Genomic DNA, 26461 nt, shown 5'->3' with positions numbered 1-26461 from the left:
GTAAAGTAGGGGAATTTTGTCCTTTGTGGGTCTTTTAAACTGTAAGATCACTCCCTTTTCTTTCTTCTTTGTGGTCTGGGGAAAGCAGTGCAACAGAAGCCAATACTTGTTTTAATAATGTTAGCCTTTTTGTGATTCCTAATGAGTCCTTTGACAAAATAATTGTCAAGTAGCATACATTAAGTATCTTTTATGTATTTGGTTTGTAATGTGATTTAATAAATAAGAGGGAATATAACATAGTGGCGTCACATTGCCTGGGTTTCAATCCTGGCTCTGCTACTTAACAATTATGTGATCTGAGACAAGTAACCTCTCTATGGGTCATTTTCTCTCATCTATCAAATGATGATAATAATAGTACCTAAGTCATTGATTTGTTATGAGATTCTAAATGAGTTAATATATGTACAGAGAGAGAAAGAAAGTACCTGTTTGTGTAAACATTTGCAGTTATCATTGGCAATGATTTCTAGGGAATTACGGGATAAAATTTTACCACATGGACAAGTAGAGCCATATGACTATACCACTCTGAAATACAGTATTTTGAGAATAAACCAAATATACATGCTTTAGATAAAAATACTCATTGTAGTCATCTTGCTGTATCCTTCTGTATAATATTATATTAGTAATTTTATTAATCCCCAGGATAGGCAGGACGGAGTTGTAGAATCAAGGTGGAGATACTCATTGAGGAAGGATGTTGCTGTGAACTATAAACTAGGTGGTGCAACCAAAAATAAAAGACCCAGATGACTTCACTCTGCCATGTGGAACCAGACTGCTAGAATTAGAACCTGGCACTGCATACTTTCTATGGTGTGCCCTGGAGGCCTGGTGAAGGTGAAAGAAGGTCTCTAGCCTTGAAAAACTTGTAGGTGACACATAGGGAGTCACCAAATCGGAAATGAAATACATTAATTATATTATTGGATGTTTTAGTATATGATCTGAGTTTCTTTACACATGTCCTTCCTACAATCAGAGAAAAAAAAATCCCAAAATATTCTTCTTTCTAGATGAATTTTTTTCCCCAATGATGTCACCTGTGGTAAGCAGCAGAGTCTGTGAGGAGCAGGGTTCCACAAACATGATGCTTAAACACTGTTCAGAGCCAGCATGTAGCTTAAGTAGGGACTGGTAGGGATTCCTGCCTTTTATAAGACAAAAACTAGCAAAGGGACAGTAACTACCTTTAGAAGAGTGTTTTTGTTTTTGAAATATGAAAAGGCTGGCTTTTATTACTATATCCTAATTTGTTTGCTATTGAGAGAGTAGATTACAATAGTGTTTTTAAAGAGTGATGAATTACATTAATTTTTGTAAACCCTGCCTCCTTTAAAAGTAATTTTTTCCTAAAATTATTTTATATCTTTCTAATAGGCTTCAGAGAATTTTATCTATTCTTGTGCTGGATGCTGTGTGGCCACCTATGTGTTAGGCATCTGTGATCGACACAATGACAACATAATGCTTCGAAGCACAGGGCACATGTTTCACATTGACTTTGGAAAGTTTTTGGGCCATGCACAGATGTTTGGTAGCTTTAAAAGGTACTAATATTATTATTATTGCTATTGCTAGGTAAAAAGGGTACTTCTTGTTTGAGAAGTTAATGTCCCAAACCTTGCCTTTTTCTTGCTATGCGTTGCCTTGTGGCTCTCTTTGAGCATAACTGGGGATGAACAAGACCCGAAGAGATGACTTTACCACATAGTAGACGAGAGAGTGTGTGTGTGTAAACTTTGTTGAAACAAATTAAGGTATATTTTATTCTATCTAGTTAACAGTAACTATTAGTAATGGTTCAGTTTGTATGATGGCAATGAGTACAAAGTTTTTCTCTTTGTATGTTTGTTAACTACTGTTTGGGTGTGTGAATTTATAAATATCACCTTGGAGAAAATTTTATATATAAATTCTATCTAAATAATGAGATTATGATGTAATAGCTTTCTTGAAACTGAATTTTAAAGAATTATGGAAATTCGAAACTGCCTGATAAGTTTCCTCAGAAATTGCTACAGCTCAGATAGCTTAGTTTAATAACCATGTAATAGCAATAGCACTATTTGCATATCTTCTGTAAATAATACTTTGTGTGTACTTTCATTGTAAATAGGGATCGGGCTCCTTTTGTGCTGACTTCTGATATGGCATATGTCATTAATGGGGGTGAAAAGCCCACCATCCGTTTCCAGTTGTTTGTGGACCTTTGCTGTCAGGCCTACAACTTGATAAGAAAGCAAACAAACCTCTTTCTTAACCTCCTTTCACTGGTAACTGTTCTTTATAAGCATTTAATTAATTTTATATTAATGCATCTGTATTTTAATACCTAAAAAAGGATTTTTTTTGTGATTTTGGAATAACATTTTTACTGTAGTCACAAATATCAGGTAATAAATTATTACTGTAATATTTTAAATTACTGCTCTGTGAAATAAACTAGATGCAGGAGTACTTATTGTCTGACTCCATTTATATAAAATACAAAAAATAAGCCAGTAGAGTGGCTACCCTGGGGGATGGGGAGTAGCAGTAACTGAAGCTCAAGAAGGGCCTTTGGGATGCAGATGTCTTAATCTGGGTGTGTTCAGATTGTGAACATTCTTTAAGCTGTGCACTTAAGGTTTCTGTCATTTTCTGCATGTATATTATATATTTAAGTAAAAAGTAAAAAAACAAAAACAGAAAAACTCAGTATGATTATTGTGACTGAAATTGATGTGGTAATAAAAATAGAGGCCTAGACAAAAGGAGGTCTGGATTTTACCACTTTTATTCCATAACTGGCTTTGTGACTTCCAACAAGTCACTTGGCTTCTTTGGCCTTGATTTTTTCATTTGTAAGGTAATCAATCACTTGGGTAAACTCCTCAAAACTATGATCGGTTTTTTGTTTGCTTTAGTTCTAATTACTTGACCAGCCTGCAGGGAGGGGTGGGGAAAAGATTTTTTAAAAATATAACAAATATAACCCACAAAACTGGTTTTTTCTTCTACAGATGATTCCTTCAGGGTTACCAGAACTTACAAGTATTCAAGATTTGAAGTATGTTAGAGATGCACTTCAACCCCAAACTACAGATGCAGAAGCTACCATTTTCTTTACTAGGTAAGGCATAATTAAGTGTATTGGAGAAGCCACATACTATTTGGCTTTGATTTGTTTTACGTTCGTTTAAACAAATTCTATATATCAAAATTCTGATTTACAGGAAAAAATTATCATTCACAATATTAGCAAATAGTAGGTTGTCAAAAGTTTATTTACTGAAAAAAATTTAGACGATTTGCAATAACACTTTAAAAAATATATTTATTTCCCAGAAGATATATGCTCTCAAAGTTTATTTCATATATGATTTCAGTGATAAAAACTATTCGTGAACTGTTTCTGAGAAACATGTTTTCTACAGTGTCATGTATCTCTTTAAGGTTTGTTTCTAAAATGCTATATGTACTGATCTATTTTTCAGGATTTTGCCATGACAGTTTTCATGGATTCCTTAAGTGCTTAAAACAGCAAACTCTGGGTCACTGCAGCAGTAAACTGTTATGACATAGTACTTGAAACACATGTACCAATGACTGGCATTTGACTTTGTTGTTATTGTTTTAAAAACATCTTCCTAGCAAATATGCTCTAAAGGTCTGGTGATCAGGTTGGTCACTGACTACTGCTGCCACATCATCATAATACCACAGCAGGGAGGGACACCTGAGCTCATTTTCTTTTCTCTCCTTTTTCTCTTGCCTTCTTCCTCTCAGTGGAGAAGAGGTATAAAACATTGGACTGGACTTCCCTAGTCTCAAGAGTCTGGGCTGAAATGAATTGAAGGAAGCTGACTTTTGTATAGCCTTCCAAACTAATCCTGACAATTTAGGTATTGATGGGTTTTCTTTCATTTTGTTTTTTAAAAGATTCATTGGCTCCCCTGGGCAAAACTACAAAGCAGGCATGTATTCATCTGCCTGCTTGGATTTCCACAACAAAATACTATAGACTGCATGGCTTAACCAACAGAAATTTATTTTCTCACAGTTCTGCAGGCTCGGAAGTCTAACATCAGGGTGCCAACCAATTAGGTTCCTGGCAAGGGCTCCCTTACTGGATCACAGATGGCTGCCTTCTCGCCGTGTCCTCACAGAGAGAGAAAGAGTGGGCTGCCTCATCTCTTCTTGTAGGACACCCCTGTTGGATCAGGGCTCTACTATTTATGACTTCATTTAACCTTTTTAATTACCTCCATAAAGGCGCTGTCTCCAAACACAGTCACATTGGGGATGGGGGCTTCAACATATGAATTTGAGGGAACACAAACATTCAGTCCATAGTGAGGCAAAAACCTGTGTTTGAGGTTCTCTCACTTCTCTTTATGAATGTCCTTCATCTTTCTGGCTTCCTTAACTCTGTTCCTGAGACTTCTTGTTTCCTCTGCTTGCCTAAAATTCTATCTAGGCCTACCTTTCAAACCACCCATCGTATGAAAATTTTTTTCCCAACTGAGTGAAATTATGATTACCTGAAGGAGTCTGACACCAAATTCTACTCTTTGAGAGAAGAGAATTTTCTAAAATTTGGATTACCTTGAATGCTTTCTTTCATACCTATTTAGTTGTCACTTTCCCCCTTTATTATAGGGGAATATAATAGAATAATGAAGTCATCTTTTTAACATTATGCCAATTATCTCCTGTCCCTAATAGCTCTTTAATTAGTCTTGCACCTCACAGGGCTCAATAAAGCCAAGCATCATTTCTTTTTTAGGCTGAATTTTTTTGTTGGGGTGAGTTGTATTTAAAGTGTTTGGCTTATAGAACAAAGGGAATTCTTGGCAAAGTGAGAATCTGCTTACTATTTTAAAAGGAATGAAAGTGTTTTTCATCTTTTATTATGTTGAAAGAATTTGCCATGTGTTCTCATGAACATTTACTATTAACAAGTTTTCTGATTATTTTGTAGGCTGATTGAGTCAAGTTTGGGAAGCATTGCCACAAAGTTTAACTTCTTCATTCACAACCTTGCTCAGCTTCGTTTTTCTGGTCTTCCTTCTAATGATGAGCCCATCCTTTCATTTTCACCCAAAACATACTCCTTTAGACAAGATGGTCGAATCAAGGAAGTCTCTGTTTTCACATATCATAAGAAATACAACCCAGATAAACATTATGTAAGTTTGATTTCAATATTTGTAGACAATCATGCATGTATTACTATTGTCCTTTCTACTTCTTTTGCTGACTCCGCTAAAGTTCTGAGCATTTGTTCTATTCATGCTTGTTTCTTCCTTGGGTGGTCCAACAAAAAGCAAATGTACCTGAAGCATCTCTAATTTGGGGGGGTATTTATTTCTTGCTAAATTTGCCTAAAAACTGTGAGTACCAAACGATATTTTTCCTTTCAGAGACAAGGCTAAAAGGATGGTGCTATTCTGCTTTTCTCATTCCTTATCTTCAATTTTTCCTTAATTTCAAAGGAAATCTTGCTCATTGTAACAAATTCAACCAATACAGAAGTATACAAAGTAAAAAGTCGAAGTTCCTATTTTACTCTCTAATACATTATAACATGCAGTTTGTTTTTAAACAAAAACAGGATCTTCAGTGTGCTTTTTCCCCCTCGAGACTATAATAATATCATCTTTCTTGCTGTGATTTTTTTACTCTTATGCTAATACTTTTGTTGGATAATACTTTCCAGCACTGTCAGTTTTTAATTTTTTTGACAAATTCATAGATTTTAGAAAGCTATTTCACTATTATTTTAATTTTCACCTATTTTATTAATAAATTTTAGTATCTTTTTATATGTTTATTATTTTATCCTAACATTATTTTATTAAGTAGTCCATTCTTTCCCCAATGATTAATAATGCCACCTTTAAATATACAAAGTTTATATAAATATCCCTGAATTTATTTCTGGTCTTCTATAGAGATATCTGGCTCTTTCTACACCAGTATTATATTCCTTAAAGTGCTACAACTTTATAATAGTTTAAATATCCAGCAAAACAAGTTTTCCTTTTCTCCCCCCCATACGCTTTTTGCCTTTTTTCCTATTGACTTTCTTAAATAAAGTTATATTTTCATTGGAATTGAACTAAATTTTTAGATTTGGAAAGTACATTTATTCAATCCTGGAAATAAAATGGCTTTTGCTTTCAAGTTCTAGTTTGTTTATCTTACAATGGTTATGATCCCTTTTAGAATGTAGTTAAATGTGCTATAAATACAATGACTTTTATATTTGCTGTTTCCTATTGGTGACATAGATGTTCTTACCCAGTTAAAAGCACTTGGATTACATATAATGATCAAGCTTTAAATTTCTTTTCTGTCAGGAAAGAAGATTCTGTTGGAAATTTGATGTGTTTGGGGTGTGATTTCTTTTCAGATTTATGTAGTCCGAATTTTGAGGGAAGGACAGCTCGAACCATCATTTGTCTTCCGGACATTTGACGAGTTTCAGGAACTTCACAATAAGCTCAGTATTATTTTTCCACTTTGGAAGTTACCAGGGTACGTCCCAATCCTTGTATGTTAATCCTTTTTTGTAGGAAACAATTTGCTAGCAAATGTAGGTGAAAAGCTTTATGTTTTCACTTAGTAAGATACTATGGACCATGTCTGGCTTATTTTCCTTTGTATCCCAAGGGTCTAATACCAAACTAGATAGAGACAAGGAGCTGTAAGTTTTTGTTGAATGAATAAACAATAAGTAAATGATTACTATCTTAAAATATAGGATTTTCTAGAATTCTAATTTTAGTTGAAGCTTACTTTGCTGTCTCTACCATAGTAAGCAACACCAGATAATAATTTGGAATCTTGGTTTAAAAAGTCAGATTCTTCTAGACTGAGCAATGTAGTGAGACCCCATTTCTACAAAAAACATTAATAGAAAAATTAGCCAGGCGTGGTGGTGTGCGCCTGTAGTTCCAGCTATTTGGGAGACTGAGGCAGGAGGATCACTTGAGCCCAGGAATTTGAGATTGCAGTGAGCTATGGTGACACCACTGCCCTCTAGCCCAGGCAACAGAGTGAGACTCTGTCTTTAAAAAAAAAAAAAAAAAAAAAAAAAAAGGTCAGATTCTAAATCAGTGCAAAAGTAATCTACTATGGGCCACGCTGAGCTCCTCTGATAATAAACTGAGGCAAACATCAAGACTGTTAATTAAAATCTTAGTGCTTAGTTTTATATCTGATACTCTTTGGAAACCTTCAGGGTTTTTATTTTTTACGTAAATGGAAACCACTCAGACTGTGTTCTTTCCCTCTTACTCTCCAAAAGGAAGAGAATGATCAACATGGCAAATGGCAGTTGCAGCAAAGCAGCACCAAGAGCCAGCTTCACACCCAGAACCCCTCAGTTTTAATGTAGCTTAATGACCAGTAGATTTCCTGTGTCAAGTTGTTCATATTCTTTTCAGACTGGATTTCAAAGTAAGAAGGAAGTGAAGTGGGTATTAGAGTTTGTTTCCATGTGTGGTGTCATCTTTCCACTGCCACCAAAATAAGTGGAATTTAGATTATGCTTTCAGTACCTTACTTAGGCCTTAGGCCTTTTATTATTAATTGTAGATTTTACTGGTGTCTATGATAGCTGTGAGTACTCTAAAAGAATCGAGTAATGATTCTTTTAGAGATCAGATTTGGATAAAATATTTGGGAATGGTTAAATTTGAGAAGAAATAGTAGAAAATAAGTAATAAATACAGCAAGTTAGCAAAACATGCATGGTTTCTACCAAGGCTCATAAAAGGATGATGGGTAGGTAATTGAATTATTTCATCTCCAGTACTTTGAAGAGAAATCACAAAAAATTATAATGAATTAAAACTCTATATAAAAAAGTATATTTCTAAGTAAATATTGTACTTGATTATTTAAATCCCACTTGCTTTTGTTTTTCTTTTGTAGCTTTCCCAATAGGATGGTTCTAGGAAGAACACATATAAAAGATGTAGCAGCCAAAAGGAAAATTGAGTTAAACAGTTACTTACAGAGTTTGATGAGTGCTTCAACGGATGTAGCAGAGGTGACCTTCCTAAATGAGAAGTATTAACTTACTATATCTTTTGTGCTACTTCGTATTTAAGCTAATGAATCTTTTTTCTTTTCAATCTTAGTGTGATCTTGTTTGTACTTTTTTCCACCCTTTACTTCGTGATGAGAAAGCTGAAGGAATAGCTAGGTCTGCAGGTGAGTTTTTTTTCTTTGTGGGTAACTTATGACCTGCAAGTCTATAACTTTTTAATGAATGGTAGAACGACAGTAGAAAAATTGGCTGTGGTCAGTGAGAATGGGAGGAGGGTATTCTTTCTAAGCTAATCTATTTCTGAATAAAAATAACTTTCTTAATAGAGTGTGATTACCGAAGACGTATAAATCAGTGGCCTAACTGGTTCTTTACTCCTCTTTCCCCTCCTCTCTGCTCCCACCACATGTGATGGTCTTGGAACTAAAGCAAAATTCTTTTGTTGCAGCTTGAGCACTTGTAAGCAGGATAAAATAAAGATGAAAATTTCTGTATTTTCAGATGCAGGTCCCTTCAGTCCTACTCCAGGTCAAATAGGAGGAGCGGTGAAATTATCTGTTTCTTACCGAAATGGTACTCTTTTCATCATGGTGATGCACATCAAAGATCTTGTGAGTGATTAAAAATAATGATTGTAGAGGAAACCCCTACCTTGGTAGGAAGCATTACTGTTAAGGGACTGCTTTTCTTTATAGGTTACTGAAGATGGGGCTGACCCAAATCCATATGTCAAAACATACCTACTTCCAGATACCCACAAAACATCCAAACGTAAAACCAAAATTTCACGAAAAACTAGGAATCCAACATTCAATGAAATGGTAAGTTAAAATAATTTCTAGACATTTCCTTGGTTTGTTGTTTTGAGACTTTAAATTTTAAAACATTTTAAATTTTAAGTTTTTGGGTATCAATTGCTGAACTATTCGTTATAAAAGTAAGTCAATAACAGTCTAATGGTATTTAACAAAATGGTGTAGAATAGAGTTCTCAGTCATAGACCTGGGAAGCCATAATTCAACTACTCCTCCAGTGCATGAACCCCCCTCTATAATACTCTCAAAAAGTGGTTGTCCAGTCTGCACTTAAAATTCTTTGAGGCCATCTAGTTTGTCTGGGCAGCTCCAACTCTTAGATTTTTTTTTTTTTTTTTTTTGAGACAGAGTCTCGCTGTGTTGCCTGGGCTAGAGTGAGTGCCGTGGCGTCGGCCTCTAGCTCACAGCAACCTCAAACTCCTGGGCTTAAGGGATCCTACTGCCTCAGCCTCCCGAGTAGCTGGGACTACAGGCATGCGCCACCATGCCCAGCTAATTTTTTCTATATATATTTTTAGTTGGCCAGATAATTTCTTTCTATTTTTAGTAGAGACGGGGTCTTGCTCTTGCTCAGGCTGATCTTGAGCTCCTGAGCTCAAACCATCTACCGGCCTTGGCCTCCCAGAGTGCTGGGATTACAGGCGTGAGCCACTGCGCCTGGTCTAGATTTTTTGTTATACTGAAGCTGAAATCTTGACTATGTGCAGTCACCTGTGGAGTCTTAATTGTACCTCTTGGAGCCACATGGAACTACGCTTTTCTTCCTTCTATGTGGCAGCCCCTCAGATAACTGAAGTTCAAATATCCTTCCTGTTTATCCTTTTAAGACATCTTCAGTACCTTTACCTTCATTTGATAGGACATAGTTTCAAAATCATTCTCCTTCAGATATGTTTCACTCTGTCAGTAAGTGTCTTAAAATAGAGGCCCAAAATTGAAAGCAATAAGCAGAGCATCAGCTGAATGAACGCTGTGGAGCATAACTATGACTTTGCTGAGATACCCATGATTAACTTATAAACTTACTAACCTATTAAAACCTGATAAAGTCCCCTCCTCCCCCTTATTCAACTGTTTCTTTAGGGTAAACACATTATTTGTGTATGTTAATATTATATCCGCACAAAAATGTCTGATTAGAGATTGGAAACAAATAATTCTGAATTTCCATCAATGTTAAGAATTTATTAAAACCTATAGAAGATCCTTTCACCTTTTTAAAAGCATATACAATTCTTGGTAAAGACCAATTTGTTATTAGTCTCAAAAAGTAGTACACTGGCTTTTTTTTCCTAGTTGTGTTGTGCTGTCAAGGAAATGAAATATCAGTTTTTGTTTGTTTTTGGTTTTGTTTTGTTTTTAGTTATTTTAATCAAACAGTGAGGAGGACTAGATTTAGGAGATGGTTCTCAGAACTTATGGTGAGGCTTTCTGGAAAAATAATTCTAAGTGTTAAATGTGTTGAATTTGACACAGAATAGCCTTGTAACATTATGGATTTGCTGCAAACTGCATTTTTAGTTGGCAAATTCATATTGAAGTACGAATAATCAAATTATCATTCCATGATATATAAAATCCAACAAAAAAAGACAATGAACGGAAATTTTAATCCCTTTTTTGTAAAATAATTATGCTATCTCCCAGTTTGCTTCCTTCCGTTCTCTTTCCTAGCTATTAAATCATCTTAAGGTATATTGCCATGAAATTTCTTTTCCCTTCCCCATCACCTCCATCTCAGAAAAACCATGTTTCTAGTTTTTATTTTTTAGCCAGTGATTGGTACTGCTTTGTACAACTCTGTGTCAGTCATTCACAGGAATGATAGTACAACCTAAGAATCCTGAAATATAAAATGTGCTTCTTAAAGCATTCAGACAAATTCCACCAGATGTGTCATAATCAATGTCATTCATTACAGTCACTCTTTGGCTAATATTCTCATGTTTTCACTTAAAATATTCCAAGAAACCAAACAAATTTTTTTAATTTCAAAATATTAAGGGGGTGCAGATGTTTTTGTTACATGGACACTGCTGAAGTCAGGGTTTTTAATGTGCCCATCACCAGAACAGTGTTCATTGTACCCATAGGTAAGTTTTTATCTCTCACCCCTCCCACCCCTGAACAAAATTTAACTTGTAATTTATTGCTTCTTTTTTCTTTTGCTGTAGCTTGTGTACAGTGGATATAGCAAAGAAACCCTAAGACAGAGAGAACTTCAACTAAGTGTACTCAGTGCAGAATCACTGCGGGAGAATTTTTTCTTGGGTGGAATAACCCTGCCTTTGAAGGATTTCAACTTGAGCAAAGAGACTGTTAAGTGGTATCAGCTGACTGCTGCAACTTACTTGTAAACTAGTGAATTTCTGAGCTTTGGAAGCAAGAACAGTTATAAACACGTGTGCGCACATGCACACATACACACTTATGAACTTTGCATAGTATTTTTATACTTGGACAGAAATTATAAAGTTAATATACTTGCTGCATTTCAACACATCTGTTGGACCAAGAGTCACATAACTAACCTTTATGAATTTTTGAAAGCCATTGCTGTTTTAAAGTCATTATACTGAATACTACAAACCCTAAACTTTAATATGTAAGTCCTGAAAAAGACTTTGAGACAGTACTATATCAGTTCAGCCAACTATTTTGCATTGTTTCCTATATAGACACAGCATAATTGTTTTCCTCTTATGCACCTTTTACAGTCTTTACCACTGTGTATGTTCACAAACACCAAAGTAAAGGAAAGATGCAGGATGTTACCATAAAATGCAGCTGCTATTCACAGGGCTGAAAAGCAAAGCACAAGTAGTAGATAGCTATGTTAAGAACTACTAACTAGTTTATAGAAGTAGGGAAGAAATAATATTGCTTTTTATTCATGTCTTTAAAAAAGAGCTTTTGTCAGAATAAGTGCCAATCACTGAAGTTGTAAATAATGGTGCCTTAACTTTTTATGCTTCCCTGGCACTTCATTTCTGACTTTTTTCCTGATTTGATAAATGATTAATAAGTAGTTTTCACTCACTTTCAACTTATTAAACAAGAAATTATGTACATATACTAGTATTTTTCCCCACAAAAAGATCATTTTCTCTACTTCTGATGTGTGACTTAGTTATTTAAACAATCAGGCCATTTGATTTAAGTTCTTGTTGCCCAGTACCTAAACAAGATTCATCAACGTAGTTATACCCTAAATTCCATCATTCCATTATAACCCTTTATTTTTTCCCAGGGCTGTTGAAGTGAAATTTGGTCATTTCACTTCTATATGTCTATACTCCACTCCCTCATTAACAAGTGAAAATTATTCACCTGTGTGCCCATTCCTGAGTAGGGCAGACTATTCACAAGAGGCCCAGGACAAGAATTTTAGGGTCCAGACTAAATTTTAATATAGACCGTTACAGAAATTTGTCTTGTAAACTGTCTTACTTACATTTGTAAACATTGTACATTCACATGAAAGAATTATTTTCCTTAATATAATGGGATTCAGAATCATAAGAGATAGGATTGGAATTATTCTACAGTAACCATTGAGAACATTAATTTTTATTAATTAACTTTGGACATGTTTGTTTAATTTGGGTTAAAAACATATATGAATGAGATAGGAACTCTCATGGTTAGAACAGAAATTCAGATACTTTTTAAATGGTAATAGAGATTGTAGCAAACTGGTTGCTGTGAGAAAACTGACAAAATATGCAGTGAAGAGTACTAAGAGAGAAAGGACAATCTCGATTCAGTTGCCTAGCATAGAATTTTTATGAACTGTGCAAATGTTTAACGTAAATGGTGATACCTGCAGAGCAGAAATAGAAGAGTTGATGAGAATGTATCAGTTGGACAGATTAGAGAAAAAAAAACTTGAAATTTTTGGTGCCTAACACTAATGGTCCATTTGGAGTTAAACCTATGAGTATCATATGTGTCTTTTTTTAATGTTAAAATGTGTTGTCTATTTAATAAGTTAATTAAAATGCAGATCAAAGCACCACCATTTGCTTTTTCCTCATACAGTTAACATTTCCTTAAGATGTGTAAGTAGCTTTGCAAAAGCACTAGAAATTTTCACTTAAGCTTTTGAGACCTAATTCCATTCCATGAGTTGTCACTTAGCCACTGTTTAAAAAAAAAAAAAAAAAAAAAAAAAGTACTGTCTTGGTAAAAGGTCATTGTCAATTGGACTCAACATGTACTGCCTTTTTACAGTCTGTTACAGCAGTGTCTTAGCACAAATAATAGAGCTAGCATATGTGATGTCACTTTTTAATAAGAAATCTGGATTCATATCTAAAAGTGTATATTATGATTAACACTGTACAGTTAAGAGTTCAGAATAAGTGGTAATGTTTTCTCTTAATTTAACTCATTTTGTGCCTTCTTTGGTCATTAAAACACACATATATTTTACATATAGTTTAATATAAGTTGTTTCTTTGTGAAACGCTAATCTTCAGCCCATACCAAAAAAAAAAAAAAAAGAGAGACTCTTTGCACTACTACACTATCAATCAATTTTAAATTAGTTGGATTTTTAAGCTTTTTTTTTTTAAAGCTTACATTACAGTAAATCTGAAAAACAAAAGTTTAAACAAACTGGCCAAGACACTAATTTTTACGTATAATCACAATATTTTATACTTGTCTTTATTGACTAAAAATAATTATGCTACATGTAAGTCCTGCACCAGAATTCTTTCTTCTTGCCAGTGTTTTGGGATTTGAAGATAATGGTTCACTCCAAGAACCTATTATTTTCTCTACTGAGGAACCCAATGTAGAACTTGCACTGATGTTTTTATAATTGCCTTTATATAAATCCATAGGTATCTAAATGTTAAGGCATGTATGATCTTTGATAAAGTATTCCTTTTTTCAAATTATAGTTGTATAAAAGTTTCAATATCTTGCCTTAAATTGGTTGATTGTTCTTTCTAGGATTCAAGTATTGTGGCATTTAAGAAAAAAAAAGTTCACTTTTGATACTTAGACTTCAGTTGAAAAAGGACTGAAGCCCCACTGTCATAATAGATTTACTTACATGTTGTTTGACTAGCAGTGCAAATATGAATGAATATGGGAATTAGTCTCAGCTATAAGAACCAAAATACTTTAATTGTATTAAGGTAGTGAATAAAGATGTATAATATTTTTATTAATACCTTGAATATATTCAGTGAATTGAATGTGACTTTATAACTGTACTATGATTGTATTAAAATATTTCTGGAATAGAGGAACTCTGCTATCATTTTTTTTCCTTTTTCACATACTAACAGTTTTGGTTCTAAACTTTGATGAGGGTTCACTGTTGCTATTTTTTGCATTTCACCTAGGAGTTTATTAAGGTCCAATAACCATGAATTTCAGAACTAGCCTGTTAATTGCCTCTAAAAATGTCCAGAGAGTCAGGGTTCTGAGTGTAGTTCTTCGAAGGTTTGATTTGCTACTACTTTGCTATAGCCCCATCACCATTTCTTAGAAGTGAAATGTTTCTGTGAGTATGGTCCCTGGCCTTTGGTAGTTTACTTAAAGTAGTACAGCAACAGCCATGTTACAGATTTATCTACAGAACTGAGAAATGTAGATTCTTCTGATATAATACCTTCAACCTGGAATGACACTGGAGAGAGGCTGTGATTTTTCTGACCTTAGGATAACATGTAAAAGGGCCCAGAGACCATGAAAGAACAATAACTCAAACAGTTAAGCCAGTTTTGCAGGTAACATAGTTTGTCAGGAAAAAAAGTCTTTATTTCATCCTTAATCTTCTGAAAAACTTTATTCTGCAAATTTGAAGCATATACAAAAGTAGACAACAGTATAATGAACTCCATGAATGAATCCGTCACACAGCTTCAGTTATTAGCATAGGGCTAACCTCATATTAACTAAGATGTTTCTAGGTGTAGATATCTTTTTATTTATCCTATTTAAGATTCTTAAATCTGTGGATCAGTAACTTTTGTCATTTCTGAATATTTGGTAACCATTATCTTTTTAAACATTGTATCTGCCACATTTCCTTTTGGAACTCTGGTTAAATGTATGATAGACCTTTCCAGTCTCTTGTATGTCTTTTGACTTCTCGCCAATATATTTCCCTTTTTAATTTTGGTTGTTGTATTTGTCATTTCAAGAACCACTATTTGCCCATTTTTGTTCGAAGAATGATCCAGGAAAGACACACAAGACTCCAAAACCATTCAATGAGGAAAGGTGTTTTTTTTTTTTCAATAAATGGTGCTGGGACAACTGGATTAACCACATGCCAAAGAATGAGGTGTAGAACTCTTACCTCATACCATATATAAAAATTAACTCAAAATGGATCAAAGACCTAAACATAAGATCTAAAACTCTTAAAACATGGGCATGTATCTTCTTGACCTTGGATTTGGTGATGGATTGTTAGACACCAAAAACACAAGCAACAGAAAAAAATTGGTAAATTGGACATCAAAACTAAAACCTTTTGTACATCAAAGGACACTATCAAGAAAGTAAAAAGACAGCCTGCAGAATGGGATAAAATATTTGTAAATAGTGTACCTGATAAAGGCCTAATATCCATAATATATAAAGAACTCTTACAACTCAAGAACAGAAAGTCCATTTTTAAAATGGGCAAAGGACTTTATATTGAATAGACATTTCTCCAGAGAAGATATACAAATGGCCAATAAACAAATGAAAACGTGTTCAACATCATTAGTCATTAAGGAAATGCAACTCAAAACCACAATGAGATATCACTTCACAGCCCCTAGGATGGCTAGAATGAAAAAAAAAGTGTTTATGAGGATGTGGAGAAATTAGAACCGTCAGACACTGCTGGTAGGAATGTAAAATGGTGTAGCTGCTATGGAAAACAGTTCGATGGATCCTCAAAAAGTTAAACAGAATAATTAACCTACTAATTCCCCTCCTACATACTTAAATACTCAAATACTTGTACTCAATGTTCATAGTAGCATTATTCATAATAGCCAAAAAGTAGGAAAAAACCTAAATGTCCACCAACTGAAGAGTGGACAGATTCTACAACATGGATGAACCTTGAAAGCAAGCTAAGTGAAAGTAGCCAGACATGAAAGGGCACATGTTATAGGATTCCATATATATGAAATGTCCAGAATGGGCAAATCCATAGATATTTTGTTGGGAAGCAGAAGGGCTATTTTAGATGGTCCTCTTTAGGGAAGACCACCCTGAGATGATATGGAGGCCAGGATCTGAAAGCCAGACCTCGGGGAAGAGCACTTCAGGCAGTGGCAAGAGGAAAGGCTCTAAGCAGGAAAGGAACACTTTGTAGGGTCAGAAAAGAGTGAGTGTGGCTTGAATGTTTAGAAACGGGGGTTGAGAGGAAGTGGCAAGACAAGAGCCCAGGCCAGGGGTTTGAGTTTTATTTATTTTTTTAGAGACAGGGTCTAGCTGTGTCATCCAGGCGGGTGCCACCACGCTGGCTAATTTTTTTTTTTTTTTTTTTGAGACAGTCTCATTTTGTCACCTGGCCTAGACTGCAGTGGTGTCATAGCTCACTGCAGCCTCAAACTCCGGGCTCAAGCGATTCTCCTGCCTCAGCCTCCCAGGTAGCTGGGACTACAGGCACGAGCCACCATACCTGGCTAATTTTTAAATTTTTTGTAGAGAGGGGGTCCTGCTCTTGCCAGGCTGCTCTCAAACTCCTGGTGGCCTCAAGCGATCCTCCAGCCTCAGGATCCTAAAGTGCTAGGATTACAGGCATGAGCCATGGCCCCTTGCCTGGGTTTTATTTTAAATGCATTGAGAAAGCAGGGGAGTAAGAGATTAATCTACGTTTTTAAAAGCTCACTCTCTGACTGCTAGGTGGGGAATGGGTTATGTTTAGAGTGGGAACATGAGTAAGAGCACAAACAGTGGGGACCGCACTGAGCTGCCCAGATGAGAGAGGATGGTGGCTAGGATAGATGATAGCAGTGGAAATGGGGGAGGGTAATGTATTCATGATACACTTCTGTAGTACAGCTAAGATGACTCTAAAGGAAGGGAGACAGAGGAAAAAGGGAGACTCCTAGGTCTAGCAAATGGGGTCCCGTTTAACTGAAATAGAAGGGTCTGGAGTGGCAACTAAGGGCAGGGATCGGGATTTGGAGTCATGTTAAGTTGAAGATACCTATTCCATAACTGGGCTAAAAAAATGTAAATTTGGCTAATGATAAGAATGCATCTTTTCTAGGAAAAAACCAGATCACCCAAATAGAGCACCCAATTTGATTGAAATTCCTAATGTTTTGGAGAGTTATTCATCAAAACAGTGGGAGTGGACGTTTTACTACCTAGAGTTCTTTCAACTTTTCACCAGTTACTTTAAACTTGTGGACAGTTATTCCCTCATCCTCCTGGGCTTTGCAATCTTGTTCCCTACACTCTTCTCTGCCGGCCACCTCTCACTTGGGTATGTGGCTCGGTAAGGCTTTGCCCAACACCCCTCCTCTGCGAGCCGCGCGCGCCACAACGCTGCGCAGGGCAAACAGCGTAGCAAGGGCTGGAGTCCGCCACGGTCAGGTTCAAATCCTTAAGCCGGTTTGTTACCGTCAGTGAACTCCTCCCCGGCAGATTAGGTTACGATTAGAGATAAAAAATGGAAGCGCGGGCTGGGCGGTGGCTGCTACCATTACTTCCGTGTAGTATTTATCACAGGGTACTGTACCTGTGAATTTACTCCGGGCAGGGGCAGACTTTGAGGGATCTAGTGCAAAGACAAAGCCTGGCGCTGGCGAACGAACGAGGCACTTGTGTATGGCTGATCCCTCCAGCTCTACTGACTCCATGCCTGAGGGCCCAGGACTCGAACCTTTACAATCTCGGCGCCGGCAGCACTTCTCTTTCTACAGATGGCCAGAGCAGTGAACTTCGATCGGAAGCTAGCGTCTGCCTCAATTTCCCGCTCCGGCCAGGAGACTAACCGAAGACCGATGCATGCCGGGATGAGCGTCTGGCCCACTGAGGCGTCTAGTGCGATGGTGAAATGCATTTCGGGATGTGTAGTCACGTGGACGACGGCGGCTTCGCAGCGTGGCTCCGCCTCCCGGCTGTGAGGCAACGGGACGTGTGAGGTCACTTCCTGCGTGCGGGGTGGCTTCCTGCGGCGCTTCTAACCTCGCTCTCTTTTTGCTGCCCGACCGCCGCCATCATGGGTCGCATGCATGCTCCCGGGTGAGCTTGGGCACCGAGCCGGATTGCGGGGCTGGGCCGCGGGATAGGGGAAGGGAGGGAGTGTGGGCAGCGGGCCGGGGGCGATGTTCTGGGTTGCTATAGCACGAGCCGCCGGCTGACACCGAGATTGCTTTTGTCCTCAGGAAGGGCCTGTCCCAGTCGGCTTTGCCCTATCGCCGCAGCGTCCCCACTGTAAGTAGCGCGCGGGGACCGGGGAGAAGCCGGGGAGGGGGGTGGCCTTTGTCGCTCGGGGGAAGCGGCGCCGGGGTGGGGGACCTGTGTGTATGCGGAGCGCGGCTTTGCGGGTAGATGGGGCCGCTGTGCTTGGCGCCATCACTGGTTTTTCATCTTAAGGCCACTTTGTGTTTCATAAACAGTGGCTGAAGTTGACGTCTGACGACGTGAAGGAGCAGATTTATAAACTGGCCAAGAAGGGCCTTACTCCCTCACAGATCGGTGAGTGTTTGTCTAATGTAGCTCCTTCCGCCGGCCCTCGTGTAGGAAAAGGCCCTGGGGTTAAATGTGTCTTATACGTGCCTTGAAAATTGTTTGCCCATTTTTTTCTGGCTGTACTGTTGATGACTGAGGCCTAAGTTTTATTTGTTCAACTTCGAAGTTATTATTTAGCAAACGCTAAAACTTAGTGAGCATTTACTATGGGCTAGGCATCCTTAGGTGCATGCTTCTAAGCATTTTATACTGACCTCGTTGAATTCTGACAGCAATACTTTGAAATAAATATTAGTAATTCCCCCCATTTTACAATTGAGGAACTGAGGCACAGTGCAGTTAAATACTGGCCCCAAATTACACAGCTATTAAGTGGAAGAGTTGGAATTGGCTACACAGAGTGTTTGCTCACAGTTAGATGAGTTTGAATTTCAGCTGTGTGTGATTTTGTGCAAGTGGCTTCATTCAGCAAATGTTTACCATGTTCTGAACGCAGTCTAGGCCCTGAGAATACACTAGTCCAAAAAAAAAGGAACAAAATATGTCCCCTTCTGGGTCTTATTGTCTAGTGGTGGTGTGACATACACACAAAAAGAAAATACATAATGCACTGTCAAGTAGCCAGAATTAATTTGAGGTTTAAAAGAAATGATACTAAGTTTTTTTTAAGAATTAATATCAGTTGGTTTTAATTATAGAACAAAAACATAACAGAAATCTCATTGCTTCCTTTGGTCATCTGTATTCCAGCAAGCTCACTGTGATGATGGTTTTCCAACATTCGCAGTTTCCACCAGAAGGGTTTTCCTAAGTGTTGGGTAAAACCTTCCTTGGATGTCTGAGTGAGCTTTCATGCGTTCTACTGTTTCTGTGATGTATAAAAGGAGACTCCATGTTACAGATAGGAAACTTGGAAAGTGGCTTGTTCGGAGCATTGACATCGCAAGCTCTGGTTTGTTTGGTGTTGGAAGTTACAATATATGATTCCCTTTTCAGGTGTGATCCTGAGGGACTCACATGGCGTTGCACAAGTACGTTTTGTGACAGGAAATAAAATCTTGAGAATCCTTAAGTCTAAAGGACTTGCTCCTGATCTTCCTGAGGATCTCTACCATTTAATTAAGAAAGCGGTTGCTGTTCGAAAGCATCTTGAGAGGAATAGGAAGGTAGGAGAATAAATAAATAAAACCTAGTGCTAAATAGAAATAACTGCTCATGCTAACTTATTTCAGTAAAATGTAATAATGCATCTGATTTGAATTATCTAAGGTGGTTTTGGGCACAAACTAGCAACTGTAGTTGCTTTGAAATAAAAATTCTACTAGAAGAGATTTCTTTTTAATCTTTGGTGCCCCTAAATATAGTATATCCACTTAAGCCAAAATTTTGGGGTATGGGGTTTTTTTTGCAGAGTTCTGCAAGTAATTCCTGTGAAGTGTTATCCTGGAAGCCTGAATTCCCTTAAGGACTTAATCTGGCCACATGAACCCTAGTCTATGATTCTATTACAGGGTGTTAGATAACTTTTCATCAGAGAAAGTGCATGGTAGCTCTACATTCTTTTGTTAACATTAATGTCTGATAAAATGTTAAGTCATTTGGGTGACGGTCTTGAATTGTATTGGTTTATTTTTAGGATAAGGATGCTAAATTCCGCCTGATTCTGATAGAGAGCCGAATTCATCGATTGGCTCGATATTACAAGACCAAGCGAGTTCTTCCTCCCAACTGGAAGTAGTAAGTATAACCTTTTTTGTTAACAAGAATAGGAGTCAGCCAGATAGTAAATATCAGGTGGCAGATATAATAAAAGGCCTGATCGTAAATATTTCATGCTTGTGGGGCATATGGTTAACTACTCTTTCTTTCTGCCATGGTGGTGGGCAAGCAGCCACAGACAGTGCATAAACAAATGGGTGTGGCTGTGCTCTACTGAAACATTTTTTAGACCAGCAGAGGGCCATAGTTTGCAGACCCTTGGTTTAGACCATGCAAGCCCTTTTGACTCCCCCTTAGATAGTGGGTGGTTTGATTTCACACCTCTGCTTCCAGGTGTTTGTGTTGTTTTCATTTTTTCCATGAATTGCTCACTGTGATGATTGATTTCCAAACATTCGCAGTTTCCACCAGAAAGGTCTTCCCTTGTGTTGGCCAGTTCTTCCTTGGATGTCTGAGTGAGCGTCTTCATTATGCTTGAGCACAATGAGCTGGTTGATTTTAGCTGTTTGCAAATAACTCCATTAGCAGGGAAATTCTGTGAATGGATATGGAAGACCAGTATTAATCTTGATTTTTCTCTCCCCCTTTTTCCTTTTCAGTGAGTCATCCACAGCCTCTGCGCTGGTTGCATAAATTTGTCTATGAACTCAAGCAATAAAATCATTGTTTAACTAAAAGCAAGTCTTGTATTTCTTTTCCTGTTAAAAACTAGTACGTATCAGTGATAATATGTGTTGGTCTTTTATGATGGGGAAGTGTTTTAGCTCAGTTATTGTAATTGTGTGATTCCACAGGGAGCCGTAAGATCGTTTCCATCTATGGCATCCCTTCACTAGTTCCTTAAACTAGCTGAGCCGTTTTTAATCTCAGAGGTGATTGCTATATACATACAGGGAGAATGGGAAGAGACTAGGAAGTAATGACTTTGTTTTGATATCATGGCAGAAATGTTTCTAAGTATTTTTAATACGTTTGATATTAATACTGAGACGTGTGATGTGTTAACCACAGTGTAGCATTAGAAATAATACATAAAAGTGTCACTGGAGGCCGGGCGCGGTGGCTCAGGCCTGTAATCCTAGCACTCTGGGAGGTTGAGGCGGGAGGATTGCTTGAGGTTAGGAGTTTGAGACCAGCCTGAGCAAGAGTGAGACCCTGTCTCTACAAAAAATAGAAAATTTAGTCGGGCATGGTGGCGCATACTTGTAGTCCCAGCTACTTGGAGGCCGAGGCAGGAGGATAGCTTGAGCCCAGGAGTTTGAGACTGCAATAACGTATGATGACACCACTGCACTCTAGCCAGGGTGACAGAGTGAGACTCTGTCTCCAAAAACCCAAAAACAACGGTTTCTTCCCTTTTGCAGCCCTACCTTCCTAAAGATGAGGGTAACCACTTTAAACTCATAGCTGTTTTTTTTTTAGGATATAATATGCCTTATTTCTAAATAACATTCTTTTTTAAAATTAAGGTGAAATTCACATAACATAAAATTCCCGATTTTAAAGTGAATGATTCAGTGGCATTTAGTTCATTCATAATACTTTGTAACCACCACCTCTGTCTAGTTCCAAATCATTTCATCACCCCAAAGCAAAAACCCCATACTCAATAAGCAGTTACTCCATTTTTCCCTCCCCTCAGACCCCTGCAACCACTAATCTGCTTTCTGTTTCTATGGATTTTCCTATTCTGGATATTTCATACAAATAGGATCACACAACATGTGACCTTTTGTGTCTGGCTTCTTTCACTTAGCATAGTGCTTTTGCAGTTCATTAACACTGTAGCACGAATCAGTACTTCACTCCTTTTTATGGTTGAATAATATTCCATGTGTGTGCATGCCACAATTTGTGCATTCATTAGTTGATGGATATTTGGGTTGTTTCCACCCTTTAGCTATTTTGAATAGTGCTGCTATGAACCTTTGTGTACGTGTACGTGTACGTGTACTTATTTGAGAACCTGTTTTCAGTTCTTTCGGGTATATGTATACCTAGAAGTGGAATTGCCCTAAAACATTCTTATACCATGATGTCTTGGTTTTTAATTTTCTTATACCACTTCCTCTGGCATCCTCATAATTATGTGATTGTTTATGGTTAAATCAATAGTCTATATTTCTATGACTGCTATATATAATATGTTGATGTAATTCTATATTTACATTTTTGTTAACATTTACATAAAATGTTAGTAGTTTTTCCATCTGCTTGGTGTTCTGTATTCCTATTTCAAATTCATCCCCAAACTTTGAGCCATAGTTTAAATCTCAGTATGTTCAAACGATTTTACGCTTTTTGTTTTTTTCTTGGTGATATCCCTCCCAAGATGCTTCATCCTCCAGCTCCAGTTTAGACAGGTTACTTTTGAGACCTGTAGTTCTGGGCTCTGTTCATCTGTGCAGGGATTCTTTCTGCCTCCAGTTTCAGATTTTTCTTCTTTTCCTCATTACATGTCTTTCTCCTTCTTTGTTTTCTCCCTTTTAGTGAAACATATCCTGTAGTAGTTCCCTAAGAAGGTCTGAATCCTTGGACCTCACTTCTGTTCATACCCACTGGTAGGTAACTTCATCTAGTCTGTGGCTTTAAATGCTATATTTAAGGTTACTACACGCAAATACATACCTTCCAGTGCAGACTTGCCCTGAACTCCAGCCTTAGATGTGCAACCGCCTATTCCACATCCCTGCTTGGATCTCTAATAAAGACCTGAGCTTTATTTATCCCAGCACTTTGTGGCCCAAACCTGCTGTTTCCCAGATATCTCTATCTTAGTAAATGGCAACTTAAAATTTGTCCTCAGACTGAAAACCCGAGTCTTCCTTCCCTTTTTCCTCTTAACACAACATACCCAGTTGATCGCCAACCCCTCCTGGCTCTACCTACAATGCACCTACAATTTCACCACTTACCACCTCTACTACAGCCGCCCCAGTCAACTCACCACCTCTTACCCTTACTGTTGGAAAATGTAACTGTTCTCTTTTCTCACCCTTCCCCCCCCAGGGTCTTTTCTATACCTAGTGTCCTGGGTGATATTTTAAAAATGTAAGTCACGTTGTGTCCAATAGGCTCAAAAACCAGTGGCTTCCCACCTCTTTCAGAACAAAATCTAAAAACTTTATCTTGGAAAGAGTGTCAGTGAGGACCCTGGCAGGAAACAAATGGGTGGCACACTCAAGCTGAGGAATCTGAAGAGTGTTTATTAAAGGAACTCCATAAAGGTGTAAGTAGGGTTTAGGGAAACCCCAAGGCACACTGCACTGTGGTTCCCTGAAGCTAGCACCACGGGGAGGCATCAGGCATTAGGCATTCCCAGCCCTGGTTGGGGTGGGGGGCTGGACCCAAAAGCTGGTGGGGGCCACTTGACAGAGCTGTGACTCTCAGTAGAGATTCTCCTCTTGCACTGATGTCTTGCCAGTGCCTCCCATTGGCCAAATCTCACCAGAAGGCTGAGGTCAGGGGAGCTTGTTGATGTGGTCCACAAACATCAGCTTCCCAGGCAGCAGAGCCGGATAGAGAGTGAACCTAAAGGGACAAATGCAAAGTGTCCAGTACAAAGGGCTTTTGCGCGCTGGTCTCTTCCAGCTCCCTCTCTGCTTTCATCCCTGATCACCTTCCTAGTCGCATTAGCCTTTTACACACGCCTTGGTCGGGTCCTGCCTGGAAGGCCTTGCCCCTGAACTCCACAGGGCATGCTCCTTCAGTTAGGTCTCTGTTCAAATGTAGCCTCACAGAGATGGCCTCCCAAGCCACACTGCCTAAAAAAGCACCCTCTCACCAGCACCCCATCCCCCAATCCTGCTGTTTTTCTTCAGAGTAGCCACATGTTATATTTTTGATTGTTACTGCCTTCCTCTTCTTTTCAGATTATAAATAAACCCCATTAGAGCAGAGACCTTGTTTGCTCACTGCTGTATCCTTAGTACTTAGAATAATAACTGGCACATAGTAGGGAGGTACTCAATAAAGAATTGTTAAAGGAAGGTGCATAAGGGATGAAAAACATTTTTTTGTTTTTGTTTTCCAAATGTCATCCATCCCTTGAGTCATAAAAAAACATTTTTGAGATCTTGGAAAATGTCTTTTTTCAACTCTTACTGTTGACTGATAGGGTATTTGACTGGGAATAGATTTTAGATTGCAAATAATTTGCCCTAAAAATTTTTAGCAGTGCTTATTGTTTCTAGCTTTAAAAACAAGCAGACTGCTGTTGCCGAGAAGTCATTTTGATTCCCACTCCTTTGTACCCTGTTTTTTTGTTTGTTTGAATTTTCTTTTTTTGGCTTGATGCTTTTAGGATCACTCATTGTTGCTTAATGCTCTGAAATTTGCAATAATATCTTACTTTTTTTTTTCATTTGTTCTGCAAGGTACTCAGTAAATTATTTCAGTCTCAAAATTATCTTGCAGTTCTGGGAAATTTTCTTGAATTGTTCTATTAAAAATTTCTTCCCTACTATTTTGTATGCTCTCTTTCTGGAACTCCTTGATATCTGCACATTAGACTTTCTGGACTGACCTTCTAATTTTCTCATCTTTTACCACTGACTGTCCATCTCTTTTCCTACTTTCTAGGAGGTTTCAACTTTATCTTCCAATCTTGTTAAATTTTTCATTTTACCTTCATATTTTTAATTTCCCAGAGCCAGTCTGTTGGTAAATGTTTAACAGCTGGCTCTCTGGGGAAAAATAACAACAATAACTCTGATTTGTAGTATTTATCTATTTCTGCAGAAAACTCCGACCATGGCTGATTTTGAGTTACGAATGGGATATTTCAACATGGCATTGGGAAGAGATGCTAATTAGCAGACCATTACATAGTATTCCCTCTATACAGATATAATGGACATAAACGACTTCAAGACCACATAGAATAGTTAAATGGTATGAAATAATTAGGAAGTGATGAATTTTGAGTATTTATTACACTTGTTTCGAATATAGTTTATTTACCTGTGAGTTTATGTAATTGAGTTTTCAATAGTGCCTGTGTTTAACTGGCTTGCAGAATTCCTGAAAATTTAACAGTTGGCTCTTAGTAGCCCATACAAGCCAGCAACAGCACACCACTGCTCAGAGATTATCTTTGTTCCCTGGATATTCTTTTTTTTTTTTTTTGAGACAGAGTCTCACTCTGTTGCCCAGGCCTCAGCCTAGCTCACAGCAACCTCAAACTCCTGGGCTCAAGTGATCCTCTTGCCTCAGCCTCCCGAGTAGCTGGGACTACAGGCATGCACCACCATGCCCGGCTAATTTTTTCTATATATATATTTTAGTCGTCCATATAATTTCTTTCTATTTTTAGTAGAGACAGGGGTCTCGCTCTTGCTCAGGCTGGTCTCGAACTCCTGAGTTCAAACGATCCACCCGCCTTGGCCTCCCAGAGTGCTAGGATTACAGGCATGAGCCACCACACCCGGCCCCTGGATGTTCTTTTGTATAGAAACCTGTTTTTTCATCGATGTAATATCTAATCATCTTTGGATATGTTAATGATAATATTTTTCTGCCCCTCCATGGTCTGTTTTCTCTGAGTTCCTTTTTGTTTATGTTACAGGTTTTCCTCAAATGCAGTAATCCTTGTAAGGATCTGAATTGTGATCCCTGCTATATATATACACATTACAGGATTTGAATTGCATTGAGATGCAGTTACTCTTTCTTAGCTACTAGGTGGCGTGTATTGCTGGTGATGCTAATGTTACCTAGCTTTTTTTTTTTTATTCCCCTTAGACAGGTTCTTGCTCTGTTGCCTACGCTGGAGTGCAATGGCCCAATCAGAGCTCACTGCAGTCTGGAACTCCGGGGCTCAAGCAGTCCTCCTGCCTTGGCCTCCTGAGTGGCTCAGACTACAGGTGTGCACCACCATGCCCAGCTAATTTTTCTTTTTAAGTTTTTGTAGAGACAGAGTCTTGCTATGTTGCCCAGGTTGGTCTCGAACTCCTGGCCTCAAGTGATCCTCACACTTCAACTTCCCAAAGTGCTGGGATTACAGATGTGAGCCACGATGCCTAGCCCTGCAGCTTTTTATATGTAAAAAGCACTTTATTATTTCTGTTATTTTCACAACTTCCCAAAAAGCTGACTCCAGATTTTTTTTTTGAAATCTGGGCATGAATTCATTAATTTTTTAAAAATTACCTTTATTTTAAAGATGAGGAAATTGAGGCTCCGAAAAGGTAATTAACTTGGA

The 26461-nt window shown here is 37.8% G+C and overlaps 2 protein-coding genes, 2 non-coding genes and 1 pseudogene across 5 annotated transcripts in view; 4 read left to right on the top strand and 1 right to left on the bottom strand.

The window, feature by feature from the left end:
- The window catches only part of PIK3C2A (phosphatidylinositol-4-phosphate 3-kinase catalytic subunit type 2 alpha), a 94400-nt gene extending 81374 nt beyond the window's left edge, over positions 1 to 13026 (top strand). For both annotated transcript variants that reach the window (XM_069471186.1, XM_069471185.1), the window contains 10 exons: positions 1390 to 1559; positions 2129 to 2285; positions 3015 to 3124; positions 4976 to 5183; positions 6410 to 6534; positions 7936 to 8053; positions 8145 to 8217; positions 8555 to 8664; positions 8749 to 8874; positions 11043 to 13026. In XM_069471186.1, the coding sequence (XP_069327287.1) occupies positions 1390 to 1559; positions 2129 to 2285; positions 3015 to 3124; positions 4976 to 5183; positions 6410 to 6534; positions 7936 to 8053; positions 8145 to 8217; positions 8555 to 8664; positions 8749 to 8874; positions 11043 to 11225 (1380 nt within the window). In that variant the 3' untranslated portion in view covers positions 11226 to 13026. The remainder of the gene's footprint in view (positions 1 to 1389; positions 1560 to 2128; positions 2286 to 3014; positions 3125 to 4975; positions 5184 to 6409; positions 6535 to 7935; positions 8054 to 8144; positions 8218 to 8554; positions 8665 to 8748; positions 8875 to 11042) is intronic.
- LOC138385480 (small nucleolar RNA U3) lies at positions 7267 to 7468 on the bottom strand (annotated as a pseudogene).
- A 5000-nt stretch (positions 13027 to 18026) lies between the features above and the next one.
- On the top strand, positions 18027 to 20937 carry RPS13 (ribosomal protein S13). Its single transcript, XM_069469641.1, has 6 exons — positions 18027 to 18090; positions 18234 to 18282; positions 18468 to 18546; positions 19537 to 19706; positions 20177 to 20277; positions 20859 to 20937. Exons 1-6 carry the CDS (start codon positions 18068 to 18070, stop codon positions 20890 to 20892), a joined length of 456 nt encoding a protein of 151 aa, XP_069325742.1. The 5' UTR covers positions 18027 to 18067; the 3' UTR covers positions 20893 to 20937.
- Positions 19296 to 19386, top strand: LOC138385501 (small nucleolar RNA SNORD14). The gene has a single exon (XR_011233736.1). It is a non-coding gene; the product is annotated as a small nucleolar RNA SNORD14 (small nucleolar RNA).
- LOC138385500 (small nucleolar RNA SNORD14) lies at positions 20628 to 20718 on the top strand. Its single transcript, XR_011233735.1, has one exon. It is a non-coding gene; the product is annotated as a small nucleolar RNA SNORD14 (small nucleolar RNA).
- Positions 20938 to 26461: the final 5524 nt, after the last annotated feature.

Source organism: Eulemur rufifrons, chromosome 6 (assembly GCF_041146395.1).
Source record: "Eulemur rufifrons isolate Redbay chromosome 6, OSU_ERuf_1, whole genome shotgun sequence".
Taxonomy (NCBI): Eukaryota; Metazoa; Chordata; class Mammalia; order Primates; family Lemuridae; genus Eulemur; species Eulemur rufifrons.
Note: the sequence above shows the minus strand (reverse complement) of the source record. Positions and strands in the feature narration are given on the sequence as shown.